Source organism: Haliaeetus albicilla, chromosome Z, assembly GCF_947461875.1.
Source record: "Haliaeetus albicilla chromosome Z, bHalAlb1.1, whole genome shotgun sequence".
NCBI classification, from domain to species: domain Eukaryota; kingdom Metazoa; phylum Chordata; class Aves; order Accipitriformes; family Accipitridae; genus Haliaeetus; species Haliaeetus albicilla.
Window position 1 is genome coordinate 60860400 of NC_091516.1, and position 20167 is coordinate 60880566.

General features: G+C 37.0%; 1 protein-coding gene across 1 annotated transcript in view; it reads left to right on the forward strand.

The window, feature by feature from the left end:
- UGCG (UDP-glucose ceramide glucosyltransferase) overlaps positions 1–16251 on the forward strand; it is a 34472-nt gene extending 18221 nt beyond the window's left edge. Inside the window, exons 2-9 of the mRNA XM_069777026.1 lie at positions 3418–3559; positions 7186–7288; positions 8195–8296; positions 8698–8810; positions 11089–11267; positions 11695–11781; positions 12233–12422; positions 13794–16251. Coding sequence (XP_069633127.1) covers positions 3418–3559; positions 7186–7288; positions 8195–8296; positions 8698–8810; positions 11089–11267; positions 11695–11781; positions 12233–12422; positions 13794–13964 — 1087 coding nt within the window. The 3' untranslated portion in view covers positions 13965–16251. The remainder of the gene's footprint in view (positions 1–3417; positions 3560–7185; positions 7289–8194; positions 8297–8697; positions 8811–11088; positions 11268–11694; positions 11782–12232; positions 12423–13793) is intronic.
- The last annotated feature ends 3916 nt before the right edge of the window (positions 16252–20167 follow it).

Sequence of the window (20167 nt, forward strand, 5' to 3'; positions counted from 1 at the left end):
TCCTGGACTCCTTTGCCCTTCAGGACAAAGGTATGTTACTATTTCTGCTGAGAGACCCAGCAGTCTGTCCACTGTAGCAAACTTTTTGGTTTTGCTAGAGTATTCTCCTGCCCTTAATGAGGTGGGGAGAGGAAGTGTAGTCTTGGCCTTTAAAAAAAAAAAAAAAGGTTTGTTGCTTAATTTGATACAGGTTAGCAAGAATTCATCATGTAGTATACTGGGCAGTGAAAACTCAGTAGCCTGGATTTTGTCTTTGGAAATACTTTTTTCCTCTGCTGAGAGAAGAAACCTAGATTACAGTTGCTTCTGTGGGTTAATTATTACCATGTTAAGGAACTAAGTTTGAGAAAATTTTGTAGATGCCTCTTACATGATATAGGATAGTTGAACTATAGCTCCTGACACTATTATGCATCCTGCTGCTTTTTTCTTTCCGCATCTATGTACACCAGCACCAGACTGCCTAGAAGGAATGTCACAGTTTCACTACTTAGGGATTGCAGGCTGACCCATTTAATATATGTAGGTGCAAAAGTGCTTACAGATAAGCTTGCTACTGGCCTTTCACACACAGGATCTGAAAGTGCCTTTAAACAGTGCTCTATCAGCATCTGTTTCAGAGCTCAAAGTTTTCATACATTCCTTGGTATACTGGTTTTCTGCAGATTACTGCATTAGGCAGAGGTAGAAAAAAAAATGCATTAAGCAAACACTTCTGTATAGTTAGTGGTTTTGACCGCTTTGGGCTAACTTCAGTGCAAAATAATATTCTATATGTGATACAAACTTTGTGAAAGGATCACTTTCCTTTATCACTTTGAAGTGTACTTGTCATACTTGCTGGTGACAAAGACCACCGTGATCACAACACCTGTCTGAGAACTGAACCACTGTAAGCACAAGTTAGTGCTTAAAAATACCAACTTACTGCTTCATGTTACCTCTGCTTTGGAGACTTTGGGGCATGGTCTGTAACACACAACTTCATTTAGAACATACCTGCATCAACAATGTTGATGTTGTTTAAATTTAATCTATTATTTTGACTTCCATGTTAAAAGTTAGCCTTAATTTGAATATTGTAACCTATTTTTTATAATGGTTGGTCTGTTTCTCTGGTGATGGTAGGTTTTTCAATTGTAACTTTTTAAGTCTTCAGAATATGCCACTTCATGAATAGTCCTTCTCAGTGTAAAATGTTCTGGTTTACTGTTAATTTGCTTCTTGTTCCATAGCGTCTACCAGCGCATTGCAATTACTGGCATGAAATTGCTTTACGTTAGTGTCACAATACCACAGTGCTTTCAGGATGACAGGCTCCCACTTCTGTGCAGCTTTATGAATAGAACATTAACTGGAGTCTTATTTTTAAGATAGCATCTTAGAGACAGTCTTGCCATACTGAGCCATACTCTGTCAAAAGTCTCACTCTATGGTGTTTCATAGCTGAATAGATTCTGATAATGCTGCATGCCTCATTTGCATGCTTTGCAAGGTTTCCCTCTCTTACATCACGTGTAGGATTATGCAGGTGATTGAATTACATAAGGAAAAGCCTATGTGTCAGCATGGCTTGTAATACAATGCCTTGCAAGATTCTGCAGTTTTATCACTTGGTTCTTATTCTTTATCACAGTCATGCCTCAAGTCTTGTCTTCATCCTTTCACTCGTTACCTTTTTCCATTTACTCTGCCACTTCCGTCTGTATTTCCTGTTCAACAAGGCTTTTGTCTCTGCACAAAGCTATGTGCATTGCGACAGTCTGTTTTAAATGGGGTACTTTTTTTTTTCACTTGCATTATCTACCTTCTGTTCCTCCTGGTCAAAGTTGCATTCTTGAGACTCTCCCTCCTTATTGGCACTAAAGCCCTTGCTTGCTGTTATGTTTGTGAAAATTGGTAAGGAAATCTCTGTCTGTGGTAGCTATTTGAACTATTGCTTTTCTTACTCTGGTCTAACTGTCCCTTGGCTATTAATTGCTCAGCAAGACCATTTCAGTTTACCTCTGCAGTGCCCAGGCTTGGACTCAATAACAGTACAAGGACATCACCTGCTTTGCCCTTCTGTCTTTTTAGTGAGTCCGTTGTTTACTCTTTGTAACACCTTTATGCCCCTGGTGTCCAGCTGCAAACCTGCCTGAAGGGATCGTGCTGGGGAAGAGGGAGGCTGATGAGGTAACAACAAACATGATGTCACTGTCCTGTATCAGGAAAAAATAACTCTAGAGAACTATTGGAATCTCTTCTCTTAGTGGAGCTCCTTCATAGTTCAGCAATTTCACTTGATCAAACACATTCTTCAGGAGCATGCTTCCTAGGAACTTGACTTTTTTTACCATTTAACCAGGATGAAGCAACTCTATTCCCTTTTTTGGTTTTTTTTGAGGCAGCATCTTGTAAATTTTAAAGTGTGAAAGTTTTAAGTTAAGAATTGATACCATTAGGTGCATGCTGCAATAAAATATTCTTTCAATCTGACTACTATGCAAGTTAGAGAGCTACAGTATGAGTATATACACTAATTTGCAAATTTTAAGTTTCAGCAAATACTTCTTCTCCAGTTAAGTAAATATGTATATAATTTAAGTGATGCAAATTTGATTGTATACTGGCCCATCAAGCTTTCAGAATTTAATTTTGCATTCATCCACACAGGAGTGTAGGATTAAACATTCATGTTAGTGAGTTGTGACATGATTGTCAATTTACTTTGTATATTCATGACTGAAATACTAGTGAGTGACTGAAATACTAGTGAGTGACTGAAATACTAGTGAGTGACTGAAATACTAGTGAGTGACTGAAATACTAGTGAGTGACTGAAATACTTTCTCAGTTTATCTATGCTTCTGACCCAGCCTGATGTCCAGTTTCTACAATTTTTATACCATTGATCTTACCCTTTTCTTGGAGGTGTTTAACGAATTGATCAGTAGGATCAACTGTTTCCCCTGTGCTTTCAGCTTGCTCTAAGTTTTGCATAAATTAGTGCAGCAAAAAGCACCTGACCCTTTTCTTGTTTTGTCTTGTTTATAGTAAACTGGTTTTTATGATTATCCTGTTGCAGTACTATGAGTTTTAATGCTATGGAGGAAGGCAGAAAAATCTTATCTCCTGTACAGTTTGAAAAAAGTGATACTCTTATTGTTCAAAGTGCATACTGCAAAATGCATTAATCTGAAATGTCTAATAAGTTGAATAAGGTTGAATTTAACCTACATACAATGCTAAGAGTTCTTTAAGCATTGTGTCTGACACATCAACTGTCAGATATAAAAATAGCTGTTGTTTCTACAACCAAAACTAATTTTTTTTGCAGCAATTTTAACTCCCAAGCTTTCTTAGTTCTCACTGTATTTTGAATGGAATTCTCTAGCATATTTTCTTTATATGGTGGTACATGTTATTTCTCCTTAGACGCCTCCACCTCAATAAGAAAGCCACAGACAAACAGCCATACAGCAAGCTTCCTGGTGTTTCACTTCTAAAGCCGTTAAAAGGTGTGGATCCTAACCTGATCAACAACTTAGAAACCTTCTTTGAACTGGATTATCCAAAAGTATGTATACTGTTTAGTGTCTTTTTTTTTTCCTCCCATGCCTCCAAAAGTTGTATCAGCAGCTTGGGCTAGAACTATGCAACTTGATTATGTCTTGGATTGTTCTTCTTCCACAGCAAATGCATAATTACACATTTTACATGTTGCAAACAAAACTTACTCCTTCTTAAAGAGCTGTCTATAAAGGAATATGACCAAGACTTAGGGATGAAACATACTCTACACTTCACTAAGATTTGTTTAATCATTATTCCAGTATTGTGGTGTTTATATCAGTATCAAACCCTTCAATCTATAAAAGATCACTTGAGAGACCAGACACCCTTCCTGATGAACTACTACTCTGTAACAGATCCTGTAAAAGAGAACACTTAACTGATAGCCTGAAACTTTCTGGTGGTTCTTCCTGATGAGTCATCTAAAGGAGAATTGCACAGGGATGAGGTGGTGTACCTCACCAGTTGTTGGTAGGTAGGGTAGTATCCAAGCCACTTACTGGTGTTGGGAAACATATAGTTAATAAAAGCTTATATTTGCTGTTGAACACTGTTTGACTTTGTAATATAAGTATTAAGTAATGTAAGTGGTAAATGTGTCAGATGCTGTCCTTGTTCTAAGGAGCTTACAAATTAAAGGAGAAATCTGCAAATGCTTGCTGCATCGTTCACTACTTGGTGTATGCTTCTGTGAATGGAAGAAAGACTGCATTTTCTACTGCATATCTCCTGAATTCTAAAACTTGTAACTTACTTTCAATAAAACTTCTCAATTCTTCTCGAAACTGCTTCTGGCACTGCTGCTTCAGTTACTAAAGGTCAAAGGTATGTGTAAGCTGAACAGTGAGTTTCCTTTGTATATTCTGACTGAGAGCTTTAAACTTAATCCTAAGTAGGCAAGGTAAAACAAACCAAAAAAACCCCACCATTTGGAACTTATTAAAAGTTGGATAGTTCTTCTGTAATGAAGCTTGGAGCCTTTTGAAAAGCTTCAGGCATGAACGTCTGAATCCTTTTGACTCAACAAAAATGCAATAAAAATTAAGTGTGGCCAAGGTAAATTTAAAGTATACTTGAGGCATGCTGTCTATGCCAATACTGCAAGGAGTGCAAAGAAGCTGCAACAGTATCTTAAGATAATTTATGACTATAATGAGCATCAAAACATTATGCAGCTGAAAACATTTCACTACAAATACAATTTGTTTGAGAATTCAGAAAAACAGTTATGCTGGATCTTGCTTTATGTAAGGTAATCTTGACCCTTACTTCTGATAACTATACATATGGGTGGCAATCTTAAAAAATTGCTACTCCATACAAATCTGAATTTCAGGTAACAATAGTGACAATCATATTTTTCCCAAGGAGAGTGAAAATGGAGGTGTGAATGGTTCAGTTTACTGGGACACAGATTATATAGTACAAGCAAGATCCTCTGATCCTTCTGTACAATAACTACAAAAATACTTCATTTGAGATTGACATTACACCACAAAAATTAGAACAACAGTATTGCCTGGCATTCAAAGTTCAGCTGCCAGGGAAAAATTACTAGGAAAGAATAATCTTAAACTTTTTCCAGTGAAGCTGAGTTCAATCTACAGTGATACTGGTTCTCTGATACTCTTCTGTGATACCCCATGTGTGAAATAATCTTGTCTTGCATAGAAGCCAGTTATGCAGCTTCTAAACAGCAGGACTTACATGTAATATTTTTATCAGTAAGCAATTCTTACCTACTGTGCATATCGTAATTTTGACAGAAATCTTTCCATTCATGTTATGCCCAAATGAACCTGATTGTAATGGTTATGTAAATAAGCATCTTTGTATTTCTTCTGTGTTAGTCATACATTTTGTTGTTCTTTACTTTGTTACTGCATACAAAGGCCAAATTTTTCTGTTTTCAAATATTGAAATGTCTAAGTTGTTTATTATTTCTGGTTTAATTTCTCGGAGAATATGGATATAGAAGTGTCATTGCAACTGTAGATTGAAGATGAGTTAATTACTAGCAAAAATAGTTGTTCTTTTATGTATTTAATTGGATGAGCAGTAAAGAACTGATTTCTTCAGTTGGTAATTTCTACAGTGTTCGTGCTGTTGGGATTGTTCTGTTGTGGCAGAAGGACCAGTCTGCTTAATGAGACAGATCTTTTACTTTTTTAAATTCCATTTTCCATGCTGGTAAAATGATAGGAATCAAATATTGCTTGCTCTTTAGGCAAATTGGCTTTGAGTTTGCATTCTGAAAGGCAGAGATGTGTTTGTCTGATAGTTTGTAGTGTTAGACCAAGTCTTAGCAACTCCCACTTAGTGGTTAATGATTTTAAGTTTCCACAATCTTCTGAATGCAGTTAGTTGTTGGGGGGTTTTGTGTTTAACAGTACCTTTTTTTTTCTTGAAAGAGTGTATTTCTTTAACTTAATGTTGTCTGTTGTAACAGTAACAAGTTACAAGTATTTCATACAAGAACATCAGAGATTGTCATCATTAAGCCCACAGGCAGATTTTGAAGTTCAGATTACTTTTTGCTTAGGTAGTTTACTGAAAATAAAGTTCAGTGATGTGATAGAATAGTATAAGGGAGAATAAGAACTGTTTTGATCACTAGATGGGACTCTTATTTACAACTGCTATATCAAATGAGGTCCAAGAAAATTGTTTTTAATGAGGCTGAACTTTTAAATCTTGGACTGTAAAAATGGCTTCTAGGTATCTTGATCAGGAAGTTGCATTTTCTGAATTTTGTTCTTTGGGTTGGAGCTCTTGTAACTTCTTGTAATAGTTCAGTAATTTTAACAGAGAGAGGAAGGTTATATCAAGTAAGGAATATTCAAGGAACTTGCTGTTAATGCAGAAACAGAAATACCTCCATCGAAGCTTGCAAAGCTGTCTCAAAATGTTGAATGATTCTTCAAATGCTATTTCTTCACCCACCGTCTGTAGCTTATGTAACAAGCGTGTAGCTTGATTGCTGAAACAATTAGTTTTCCCATACCTCTTGAATTTTTTTAACGATTATTCTACTAATGAGGAAAATACATATACATTACATATGCATACACGTGTTCCTGAGCATAGCTTTGTACCGTTAAGTAGATGTATACTGGTCTCAGTGGGTTGTCTTCCAACTCTATTCTGCATATGCATTTACAAAGTAAAGGAAAGGAAGGTGTAGTTCAGAGGTATGCAGTCAAGTGTATCATAACATTATTCCTTTAATGTTTTGTGTGCTGTAATTTTATTTAATATGAGATTGGATTTAAGATTCAGATGTGAACAAAAATGGAAGTGGAAATAAAAATTTTACCTTCTATACCAGGATGTCTTGCTTCATGCCTAATAGAAGCCCTTCCGATAACAGGAAGACTGATGTTCCTCAATACAAGAGTTTATTGAGGTACAGGCTTGGTTCTTTTTTCACAAGTACTTGCTTGTGCATTAAAAAATAGTCTTATTTAGCTGTAAAACAAACCCTTTGGTTTTATTTTTAATTCTATAACAGTGCTCTTTATTTTTTCCGTTTGGTACCCTATTTAGCTTTATTCCCTAGACCGTATTGATAGTAAATGTGTGTGTGTGTGTAAACATACATGTGTGCATATACATTTTTGTTTTTACTAGTATGAAGTACTACTCTGTGTACAAGATCATGATGATCCAGCTATTGATGTCTGCAAAAAGCTCCTTGGCAAATACCCGAATGTTGATGCTAGACTATTCATAGGTAAGCAGTGCAACTTGAAGGCGGGACTCTTACGTGTAAAATGCTTTTAGGTTTTCAAGTCCATAGATGGTATTCTAAAATAAATAGTTGTTTTGTACAGCCCATGTTGGTTCTGTAGCTTAGTCATCAGTTTGGGGTAAAGCAGTAAGTTTGTAGTCACAATCTGTGACATCAGTCCAAAAAAACTAGGAATAACGATTTGTACAACCTCTCACAACTTTTTTTTCTTCTAAATCTGAAACAGCACTTTAAATTCTGTCTTTGGATTGAACTGAATTTGCAGGAAGTGACTTGGAGTTGTGGCTGTATTTGAGCTTGAGGTCCTGTGACAATCCTTTTATATCAGCTGAGGCTGTAGGGCTCATTCTTCACTTTACATTTGAATTAGAGGAGGGAAGGTATAGTAGAACTAGGTAGTAGAGTGTAACTTTTTTCCGCTCTGACATGACACAAACTGGACTGTGTCTGTCAGCTGAAGCAAAAAAGTATGTCTCACTTTATTCTGCTCCATTTTTATTTTTCTGCTAAAATTACTGTAGAGTATAATGGTCGTAACTAGTAGTCCTGAGAAATAAAAGGTAGAGAATATTTGCTTTACAGAATGTAGTAATCAACTTCGTAGTTCTACTGCCCTTTTAATTACATTAATCTTGCTGCCCTGCTGTTTTGAGGAATCATTTGAATACTTTTTCCTTTTTAATTCTCTACACAATTGTAGTAAGCTAAAATATAGATGTGAAGGAATACTTAAAATTTAAATCCTTTTCATAAAAGTGGACTTTAAGAATTGATGCGTAAACGTTTACTGTTCTTTAGTTAGTATATCTAAATATTTTGGGTATTGAGTCTGAATTCTGAAAGAACTTTATACATTATTTTATAGTGTATGATGTTTGTATTTTTTAGGTGGCAAGAAGGTTGGCATCAACCCCAAGATTAACAACTTAATGCCTGGCTATGAAGTTGCCAAATATGATCTCATATGGATTTGTGATAGTGGAATCAGAGGTAGGTGTGTGTTGTAATGTGCTGACTGTTATATTGCCCTTATTACCTGTAGGCAAGCAGTTGCTGGAGATTATTTTGATAGAGAATACGAGTAGAAGTGAAAGTTAAAAATCTGGAAAAAATATTTTCATGGTATAAAAATGTTTAATATCTAATTAAAGGTGAAAATCCCATTTAAAAAAAAACCAAACCGTTCAAACCGTTTCCATTGTACTTGCTGTTGATCATAGTAATGTTGTTAATCACTATTATTATTATTATTGTGAAAATTTGTTCCTCCAAAACACTGTGCATCAAAGTATATGTGCTCTTGGCAATAGAGTGAGAATTAGTGTCTCTGTACAGTAGTCTGCTAATGACAGAATTGCTCAATAAACTGTCTTTTTTCATTTGTCACTTAGTAACGCCAGACACTCTGACAGATATGGCCAATCAAATGACTGAAAAAGTAGGCTTGGTTCACGGGCTTCCCTATGTTGCAGACAGACAAGGGTTTGCTGCTACCCTTGAACAGGTGAGTGCAATGTTCATTTTTTCATTTTGGTTTTTGGTTTTTTTTTTTTGCAAGACCTTGCTGACTGAAAGTTGTATAGTGCCTTTGAGTGAAGAAATGTTTATTTTCAGCTGCAGTCATCTTCAGACTATCTAGGATAACTTCTAAATGCTCCAAAATTCTACTGTGGTGCTCTGAACATTGATTCAATATTTAAGTTTACAGTGCAAACAATAAAGATTACAAGATGAAAATGATGGATTTTACTTTAAAAATTTATTAAAACTGAAGAGCTCATTCTAATGCTTGGTCAGAAAGCACCATTAATTCTATTTTGATGTCTGAAAAGGAACTCATAAATGGCTATGGCAAGTCAGAGCAAAGTCCAACTCACACAGTATCTTGTTCCCAGCAGGGGTTATAAGCAGGGCCTTTGAGGAGAGAACACAAGCAAGGCTTATATACTGTTTTCTTGTAATATTGTCTCAACTTTCCGCAATTTTCAGCTGAGACACTTCCTGAGCAGGAAATAGACTTGTATGCTTACTAATCCTCAATAGTATTTTAGTAAAAACAGATTTTGTACATAAACTTTTCCATTCTTTCTTTGAGTCCATATAGATTTTGAACATCTGTAACTGTCTTTACCAGGAAGTTCCATAGAACTATCTGTTACAGGAACCACCACCTTGTTCACTCTGACTCTTGTTCTTCTGTAGTGCTATTTCATGTGTCCTAATACTTGTGTGGGAAGAGAGAGTGAACAGTGGATTCCTACCCACCATCTTCATATCACTCATTCTGTCCTATTCTCCCCTCTCTTCTTAGTAAGTTCTCTTCTGTAGAATGAAGAGATTGAGTTTTCTTATTTGTTCCTGGTGTCTCAAGGCATGTAATTTAATCAACTATCTTTTATTCTAAGCTGGCATATATAAGGTGTTTTGGCCCCAAGGCTAACTAATGTGTGTCAGAGGCAGAAATGTGAGAGATGAAAAGTGCAGTGAAGTGCAGTACTCCTCCATTGCCTGGAGAGAGGGCAGCTTGTGTGATTTTTGTGATATAAAGGTTGAATTTCCTCTTACAAGAGAAGAGCACAAAGCTCTTAGCACTGCTATGTGCTGAAGTATCAAGAAGTACCACTCCTGCTTCTATATTCCTGGAAGAGCTTTTTGCTTCTAGATCCAGTACACTGCAAGATGAGCATGCCTTCTCTTGAATGAGTTACTGTATTAGTAAGACCAGTGTGAAGGCCATCTATAGGAAGAATAGCAGTGAGAGATGCTAGCACTTATTCCCACTGTGTCTTCATAGGACACTCCTATTTTTAAGTTATTGAATCTTGTAAAAAGGCTCACTTACAATCTGATTCTTTGCTGTTTCTCTTTGCAAGTACATTAAGTAAACAGAATTCCCCTACTTCTGTACAACAGTATAGTAAGTTTCTGAGAACATGTATGCAGTAGTGCAGTTAATGTTTACAAGAGGAAGGAGACACCATGTCTGTCAGCTATCACCAAATAATATATTAATCCTAGTGAGTAGTAAGTTACCTAATGATATTTAATGTATGTATTCCCTGAGAACAACCTCAATAAATTAGAAGTTAAATACCAAATGAAATATGGTAGTTTAATGTGTGGATTTAAAAAACACTTATGGATTTGTAGAAACACAGCCAATATTACTACTAGATTTCTCAGATTTGGTGGTAGACTAGATTTCTTAGATTGGCAGTAAAGATCTTTCCAAATATACCATCATAATTGGCCATGTCTGGCACTCATAGATTCATAGAATCATTTAGGTTGGAAAAGACCTTCAAGATCATCGAGTCCAACCATCACCCGTACCCACTAAACCATGTTCTGGAGTGCCTTGTCTACATACTTTTTGAATACCTCCAGGGAAAGTGACTCAACCACTACCCTGGGCAGCCTATTCCAATGTCTGACAACCCTTTCAGTAAAGAAATTTTTCTTAATATCCAACCTAAACCTCCCTTGCCACAACTTGAGGCCATTTCCTCTCATCCTATCTCCAGCCACCTGACAGAAGAGACCAGCACCGACCTCACTACAGCCCCCCTTCAGGTAGTTTTAGAGAGTGATAAGGTCTCCTCTCAGCCTCCTTTTCTCCAGACTAAACAGCCCCAGTTCTCTCAGCCACTCCTCATAACTTATGCTCCAGGCCCCTCATCAACTTGGTTGCCCTTTCAAACGTTCTTGCAGAAAAAGTTGTCAGTGGGTAGTACTTGCATAAATACATAGAGAGTTTCAAAAGCCTTACCTTGTTTTGGCAGGTTTATTTTGGAACTTCACATCCAAGGTCGTATATTTCAGCCAACTTAACTGGCTTTAAGTGTGTAACAGGAATGTCATGCTTGATGAGGAAGGATGTCTTGGACCAGGCTGGAGGACTGATAGCTTTTGCACAATATATTGCTGAAGATTACTTTATGGCCAAAGCTATAGCTGACCGGTAAGATGACTCTGAAGTAAGCTTATTGCTTTAAGTGCAGTTTAAATTGTTTCTTAAACACATGGTATATACTATAAGTATACATGTTCAGGTCAGCTTCACATGCTTAAGTAGACATGCTTATGACATGTGCTTTGTCCTATCAATACAGTCTTTTAGAAATAATTAAGCCATATCATTGTCAATTCCTTTAGAAAAAAGTTTCTGAGAACTTGGTTTAAGTATTATTCAAGTGGTATTTGCTTTCTTGCAATGAAGAGACTTGATAAAATACACTTAATTTTTTTGTTTATACCCATTGTAATAATATGGCACATAATGCCAGAGAAACTTTTCAAGCCTAAAAAAATTTTTGGGTGTTTGTTCCCTAATTGTTTTTTGCATGTCTTATTTGCATATTTTTTATAATAATAATTTCATTTTTCAGGGGCTGGAAATTTGCGATGGCCACACAAGTTGCAATGCAAAACTCTGGTTCATATTCTATTTCTCAGTTTCAGTCCAGAATGATCAGGTAAAACTTCAATCTTTAGTTCCTCTCCCACCCACTCCTGTCACCTGCTTCTAACGTGGATAACCTGATAAGGAGAGGGAATACACTTTTCCAAGCTAATTTATCTAATGTCCAGAGTTCTGAAGTTCCAGTGAACAGCTTGATGCATGCTTCTTATTAGTGTTGGGACAGAGGCACTGACTTTACACAGAAGTATGACTGATACAAGTATAAAAAAAGCCCTAAACCCCCCCCCCAAAAAAAACCCAACAAACCCCCTTTGTACCTTTTAAATGCTATGTGCAGTATCTTTGAAAGGGAGAATTTTTTGAAGTATTTTTTTTATTGTAAATTACATGAGATTAAACTAACATTGTCAGAAAAGACCATGATAGCTCATCATTTGATGAGGTGGGAGAGGAGGATATAAAGAATAATGCATAGTCAGAACTGATCTGATTGTCTTTTCTAGGTGGGCCAAACTGCGAATTAATATGTTGCCTGCCACAATAATTTGTGAGCCAATCTCGGAGTGCTTTGTTGCCAGTCTAGTTATTGGATGGGCAGCTCATCATGTGTTTAGATGGGATATAATGGTATTTTTCATGTGTCACTGTTTGGCATGGTTTATATTTGACTACATTCAACTAAAAGGTGTTCAGGTATGTAGCCTTATTTTCTTTGGAGGTTATAAAAGTTATTAGTGCTACCTACGTCAGCAAAAAGCTAAGCCTAATTATAACAACAAAATAATTCTCTTGACATCAAGGAAATAACAGGTTAAATCCTGTTATTTCTCAGTCTTCCAGCTTCAGTTATAGTAGGACAAAAAGGAGTAAATGTGCTTGGTCGTAATTTTGTTTTCTATATGCACCTGCCTCTGCCTAGACTCTGAAAGTTTGCATGTCTGTCCCCTTAATCTTCATGTTTCCAGTCTGCTCTGCCTAGGCATATCCAGAAACTTTAAGCTTTTTTAACAGTACAAGAACAGCAGCTTCTTGGGATTTTGTTTTTTTTCTTTTATCTTAGTTGTCACTTTGTCTTGTATTTATTGAGGTATATATGTACTCTTAAGTACATTTTTCACTCTATTTTGGAAATAATGGACTTACAGGACAGCTGTAGCCTACTTCTAAAAATAAAGTCTTCCCATCACTAGCAGTAAGGTTTCAAAACTTTTAATATAGAAAAATGTCACAAATCAGAACAGCATTTGTTCTTCTAGTGCTGTAGGAACTACTTAGACGACTTTCTGCTGTGAGCATAATTCCATCCAAATCTGATCCATAAGTACTTGTGTATTCAAACTTCTCAAAGAGTTCTCATCATACTGAAAAATATTCTTTTGGTAGACTTAACATGTACTGAAAATTAAAAAAAAAACAAAACCCAAAGTTAGGCCTTGTGTTGATTCTATAGGAGCCCAGGAGGTCAGTTCAACAGTCACCTTTCTGATTAGTCTTCTCACAATGCACAGCATGTAAAAGAGCTTTGTGCCTCTTCCTCCTCTTCTGAAGCCTCTTCAGTTTCCAGCTCTGCACATAGCTGGAAATTCTCAAAGGAGCAGAAAATTTAGAGAGGCTGTAAGCTTTTTCCTTAGTCCTGCTTTTCCTGTGTAATAGGCCAAAGGCTTACTTATTTGAATTTTACTCCTCTGGGAATGTGCAGGAGTGTTCTGTCTAGATGACATTCTTCTGGGGTCTGTCGTAAAAACCAGTTGTCTGCTTGAACACAGTTTTACAAAGCTTCAAAAAGAAACAAATTAAATTGTCATGCTTTTCCTTGCCTTTTACTCTACATACAAGTCTCTTTTTTCAAACCTTCTGGGTCATTCTGCCAAACTCCTCATGTTTAATATGGGTAATCATATCTTGAACAGGTCAATGTTCTTGGCTTATAAAAAATGTTATTGATATGCAAATCTGTATAGTAAGCTTTATAGTAGATTTCTATGTAACACAAATGTTTTAGGTTACTTCAAAATTCCTTTTAAATAATCAGTATGTTTAAATACTTGTTTTTTATATTCCCAGGGTGGTGCTCTGTGTTTTTCAAAACTTGATTATGCAGTAGCTTGGTTCATCAGAGAATCCATGACAATTTATATTTTTCTATCTGCTTTGTGGGACCCCACTATTAGCTGGAGGACAGGACGCTACAGATTACGGTGTGGAGGCACTGCAGAAGAAATTCTTGATGTATAGCCACAGCTTTGTAACTGTGAAATGTCAAAAAGAGAAAGGGGGAAGAAAAGTATTATAAATTGTTTATAGAAATACTTTCAAGAAGATCTACCTTCAGTAGTTTTATTACTTGTATGTTTTGGTATCTGTTCTTTAATTTATTTTTGCATGGCACTTGCATCTGTGAAAATACATCTGTAGTCTTGGCCAAATGGTACCTTGCTCCTATGTACAAATAGAAATGGAGAGAATTGGTCCTGACATCTACTTCTTATAGGAATGCTCTGCAGTGAACTCTGGGAAAAAAACAAAAAAGTATCCTCCTATCCTCCTGGATATGAACAGCTTCTTACTCCATGGTATGCTAGCCTAGCAAATCCAGGACTCACATAGCTATTTTCCAGCTGGATTATACAAGGCTGTACCTCGTAAAATCACAGAAGTACAGCTCATTTCTGTTTTATCCCACTAAATTGAGCTAGTAACAGGACCTTGGGAAAGAAGCTCTTAAATGCTTTATGCCTACCTCTTGCAGTTGCTGCAGAACAAAATGAATGGAAAGGTAAAAATGCTTTGCAAAAACAAACTAAAGCTGGAGTCTTGTGTTTATATGTGTATATGAAATGCTTTAGTCATTGCAATGAACCAAAAGTGGACTGAGTTTGACAGAATGAGTTGGAAGGAATTACTGGTCAGGCATGTATCATGGGCATCTTTTGGCCAACGCTGATCTGGTTCTGTCTTGAACCTTGTTAAGCACTGTGCTGTAACTAGCCAAGCTGGTCCCCTTCAATATTTCCATCCTTTTTTAAGGGGTGTTTGTTTTTCCCTGTGAGTGAATGCTTTGATGGGGAGGGCGGGGGGAGAGTGTGTGTGCGGGGGACATAGTGGGGGGTAGAAGGGAGCAGAAATACATTTCAGAAACATTTCACACATGAGCTATTTTCTTACACAATGTCTTAAGAATGTAATTTCATGATGCAGGTATTTAATATCTTTTTATAGTGAACATACATACCTATACTAGTCATAATTAAGTATTCAATTGCGGTAGATATTATGAATATATTAAAGGGCCGGGTGAGTTTGCTGTTACTGATTAAAATTGTAATCTTAATTTAAATATCAAACTAAGTCTACTCTTGGCTTTTTGCCTTCTACTGTTAGTCTAGCCTTTAAATTGGACTTTTGTATTCCAGTGGTATGACTAAAAGGACTAGATTATAATGCATGCCGTGTTTTACCTCCCTCTGCTCCCTGTAGCTTGGTTTCCAACCTCATTGTGAAACTTCCTAATTTGTGGTGAACTGGACTGTTTTCTTTGAACACTTTTTAATTAAAAAAACACAGCAAAGCTAGAGAGGGATGTTGCATAAGCCTTTTGTTTTCATAATTGTATTTATGCTGCTTTACTTTTCTTATGGAATAGCATATTGTCACCATGAATGTAAGCTGCTAATTAAAAGGCTAATGCCAACAAAGCAGCTTTAAAAGTTGGATGATAACGTGTAGCATATTAGCAATAATGACATGTATTTATAAAAATTGACATTTTTACCTTACTGAGCCAATCCCTTACTTGTCATATGCTACACAAGCGTAATGTGTATGTATGTGTCATAAAACATACTCTGGGCCAAAATGTTTCATCCACCTTTATCTCTTTTGCCTTATGGTACCATGGAACTCTTAATTGGTGTTTCCGTATGAACAAAGGCTTTTGATGCATGCTTCATTCTTTTCATGTGAATCAGGAAGAAATACTTTTCCTGAGGAAAGTTGCACACTGAAAGCTAGTCTAGTTGTGACCCACGAAAACATTCTGGTTTTAGTGTAGTTTTTTACATAGTTGAATTTTGCTGACAATGTTTGTATCGTCGTTTGTTTCATGAAGTTTGATGCCATTCATTGCACTGCTAAAGTGAAGCTTAGCTTGCAACTTAGCTTTATGCTGATTTCTATGCAGGCAATGGAACAGAACCAAAAATAAAAGGCTGAACAGACTTTATTTTTAAAAAAAATTAGGTGGGGATAATTGTTTAACAGGTGCTTTTGTATTAGTAGAGCCATCTTTGGTCATGAAAAATAAAGCTTCATTTAAGCAAACAGTTTCATTTGGGATTGTTCAGTTGATTATGAAATGGAAACCAACACTGTCAAATCTTGTAGAAGATGCTGCAACAGAACTTCTAAAAGTTAAAAATGGGTAATGTAAAGTTGTGTTGATCTACAGATGTGTAGGATATACCATGTTTATTTAAAATTGTCTTGTTTTTTTCTCTTATTTAAAAATAAATTTTGAATACAACCTGTTTGGAATTTGCCCTTTGTTCAATGATGCTGTAACATGACAGCTTTAATTATGGCAGTTTTGATAAGTTTGATTTCTGATTAATCTTCATAGCAATAAATGGATGTGCGTTTCTTTTGAGTTTTTTACACCTGGACACATCTGGTTTGGATTTTATATTTTGCTGTAGTTAATTCACATGTACCTAAATCTGGTTTTGAGTTATCCTTAGTTTCTTAGAATAACTTCAGTATATAAAAACCTCACAACTGAACAAGTAGTTCCCTGGCTATTGTAACTAGTCAGCCTAGATTCAGATTTTAGAGTTGGATATCTTTGCCACAAACTACATTGGAATTGAGGAGTAGTGTTGATAGCTTTTGTTTTGAGGTACTTTACGGAGAAAGCACTCTATGCTTCCTCTGTCGTCTGACTTGGCTTTTTCTTATCTCTTCCCTAACACTTAACTGAGGTTTTCATGTGAAAATAAGAGACCGTGTGTATGATAGAGTTGTTGGAATCTGGGAGGCATGGCAGAAACAAACACCACTGGAATCACTTGAAAACTATAGAAACTTAAATATTCCTGAGTGTAATTTGTGCTCAGTACATTTGCAGCCACACAGCCCAAAACCTAATTCCCCTTTCCTGAGTCCTTTTATTATTTTCCTGCCTACTATTAAATAATGTTTTGATTTTATTCTGTGCTTTCAAATGAAATCTTTCCCTCTTGAGTTCCTTTCATTGCCACTCTTCTGTCTCCCAACACTGCTGACTACCTGCACTTCCTCTGCCTGTTTTGTCAGCTGGAAAAGTTTGTCTCCTTCTAACCACCTGCTTTTGTGTATCACGTCTGAAAGCTGTTCCATTCATCTTAATGGCTTCTTTTAATCCTCACACCTAAATTCTGATCATCTAATTTTAAGGTGGGTTTGAGCTCCTGCTATTCCTGGGTTAACTGGTCCCCCAACAGCTGTGACACTAATTCTGGCTATTGAGGCTAAGGAAACCTGAAGTTTTGTATGGCAATAGATAAACTTTTTACAGTTATACAAAGTGACTTCAGCCTAAATAGTCTCCAGGCTTGTCTAAATAATAACACTTAGAGAAGGTGGCAGTGTATCGAATGGCAGTAACTTCAAACTTAACCCAGCTTTTTGGGTCTGAGAATGCATAAGCTGATGTTTCTAACTAATTGATTATACTGCATGGGTCTACTACTTGCATATTCAGAGTGAATGTACAGCTTTATTTAAAGGTATTTTCTCAGCTCTTCAAATAAACTAAATTCCATGACTGATCTGCCCCATAACAGTGAGTGCTGCATATCTGGGCAGATGAGAACTTCCCCCAGGGAGGTCATCTTCACCTTCATGCTGGATTTGGAGAAGGCATGTATGATTCCTACCTCAGTGTTGTAGGACTGCACTGTAACTCAAATCAGTGATCTGGGATGTGCTTTTACCAAAAAAACAAAACAAAAAAAACCCAAAAAACCCAACAAAAAAAACCCAAAACACCACCAAACCCAACAAAAACCCCACCCAAAACCAAGCAGCCCCACAAACAATACACAACCCCTAAGACCCCTCAGGACAAAACCCCACTGGCTTTGTGTATCCTGTAGATCCTGAGCACTTGAAGTCAGACTGCTTTCAAGGTTGTTATCTCTTCTGCATTGCTCAAATTTCCATTGCCAGCTATCAGACAATTGAGAGTAAGTGATAATTCTTATGGTTAAATTCCCCACATTCTGCTTTCACTCCTTATTTGTCTGGTCCTTAGAGTTTGAACCTTTCAGTAAGGAAGCCAAGTTTAATGAAGCACTTAAGGCCATTTTAGCTACTTCCATGGTTGTGTTAAAGAGTCTGGTTACCTGTTCCATGTAGAAAGTTGCTGTTGACTATGTTGCAAATCTTTGAAAACCTGTCTTTTTGTAGCAGTTTCTACTGACAGCTGCCTCTGTTTTCAATTGGAAGTCTACCTGCAGATCAATGCCCAGTTCTCCCTTGAAATCCATCTTGTTCAACTACAAGCAAACCAGCCAGTCTTGTGAATCCTAAGGCTTTGTGAATGTTCAGCTGTGACCTTGCAAGGTTATGTCCTGTGTGTTTCCTTTTCAAAAGCAGTTTTATGTTAGTGTCTTGTAAAAATGTTCTTCTAACTATGCTGAAGCCCTGCAATCTGTATATGGAAAGAAGTGTGTCTGTCTAGCCTTTTCAGTGGAAGATGCTTGTGTTGCTTGTCTTCACACTTAGCTTAGGTTACAATAACTAATCAGCTTACTCTTGTGAACCAAGAGACTGTAAAAAAAAAAAAAAAAAAAGAAAAGAAAAGTAGTATTTCTAATTCTCTCCAGCACAGCTTTTGGAATGCCTTATTTCTTAAATTCTCATCAGCTCAAGAGTAGCCTGCTACTTACGTGTCGCTCATGCCTCTGGGGAGAATATGCTTCCTCTTCTTGATCTTAATAGGCTCAGAGTATTTTTGCCTAAATGTTGGTGTGTCTGTAGATGATCAGTTAAGAGGTGCAAACCAGACAGCTCAACATGGAAGTTTGTAGATTGCTGCTTGTTTCTGTCTCATCCCTCCACACACATCCCCACTGCTCTTTTTCCCTGTTGCTGACAGGAAGGAAGGGCCTCAGCCAAACCCATGTGCCAGCTGGAATTAATGGTCATTTTATATGCAGCCAGCTTGTGGGTGAATGGGAGAGGTCAGGCTCGTGTGTCTGTGCAGGAAGCCAGTAAGCTCACTGGGAGCATGAAACAGGAGCTGTCAAAAGAAATCTCTTCACTGGGCTTTGACATGAAGTGAGTTATTGTTCTTGACTTGGCTTTGCATCCTCTGGGCCTGCGTTAAACTTAGATCTGCTCAGGGTTGCAGTGAGCTCAAATGAATCTAAAGCTCTGCTAGTCTTCCCCCCGCCCTCAACTACGGTGAGTAGCTTTTCCTCTTTTAAGGCTTGCCTGTTGCCTGAAAGAGTGTATTTTTATGTATTCAACAGTAACTTATTTTTGGTGGCAATGGGTCCTTCCGTTCTCTGATACCAAATGTTGGGGGAGGTGCTGGGTCAACAGGAGACCTGTACAGTACACATGTAAAATGCAGTAACACATTCAAAAGCGACCCCCCGGCCCCATGGAAATGAGAAAATATGGAGAAACTATGAAGCCTTTGGGGGATTCTGTCAGTATATATAATTAAGTTTATTTTTTGTACTTGCATGCACATATATACAATTATATATATGAATTTATGTGCATACATTTTTATATATGAACTTCTATATATAATTATATAGGTACTAATATCAAAATAAAACCTTGCAAGAAGCCTTAAATTTGACAAGCCTGTTCTTTTCTGTACGTGGACCAGACAGGTAAAATAATGTTTTTCTAATATAAAAAGCCAACAGCTCAGAGTTAAATCATGAACCACTGGGGCTAGTATCCGGTTTCATTTCATCTCTCAGTAAGCAGACAGAGGAGGACTCAAAAAAAGAGGAGGGGTTTTTTTCTGGTCTGATTACTTACAAGCTTGAATAATGTTTTATTCGTCTAGCCTTTTGGGTCATCTTAGTAACGCCCCACTGAGTGAGAATTCAGAGAGACTGCTTCCTTAGCTGGCAGCCCCCCAAAATCTGAGCAAGGCAAGGCACATACTTTTGTTACTTGCCTCCTTTCTGTTCAGTTTCACTGGCTTCTGCTCTTCCCTCTTGGGACAACTGTTTTGTCCCCGAAGTTCTTTATAAAAGGAGTTTTCCCCTAAGACAGAAATGTGCAGGAAGGAGAAAGACCAGAAAGAGGGACAGAACTGTAGTGAATGCAGTGTTAAAGTGTGTCTGTGACTAATGCTCCAGAGTGAATGAGCACAGGCAAATCTGGGTGCTTTTGCAACAGGGGTAATAAGGAAGAATAATACCAAGGTGAAA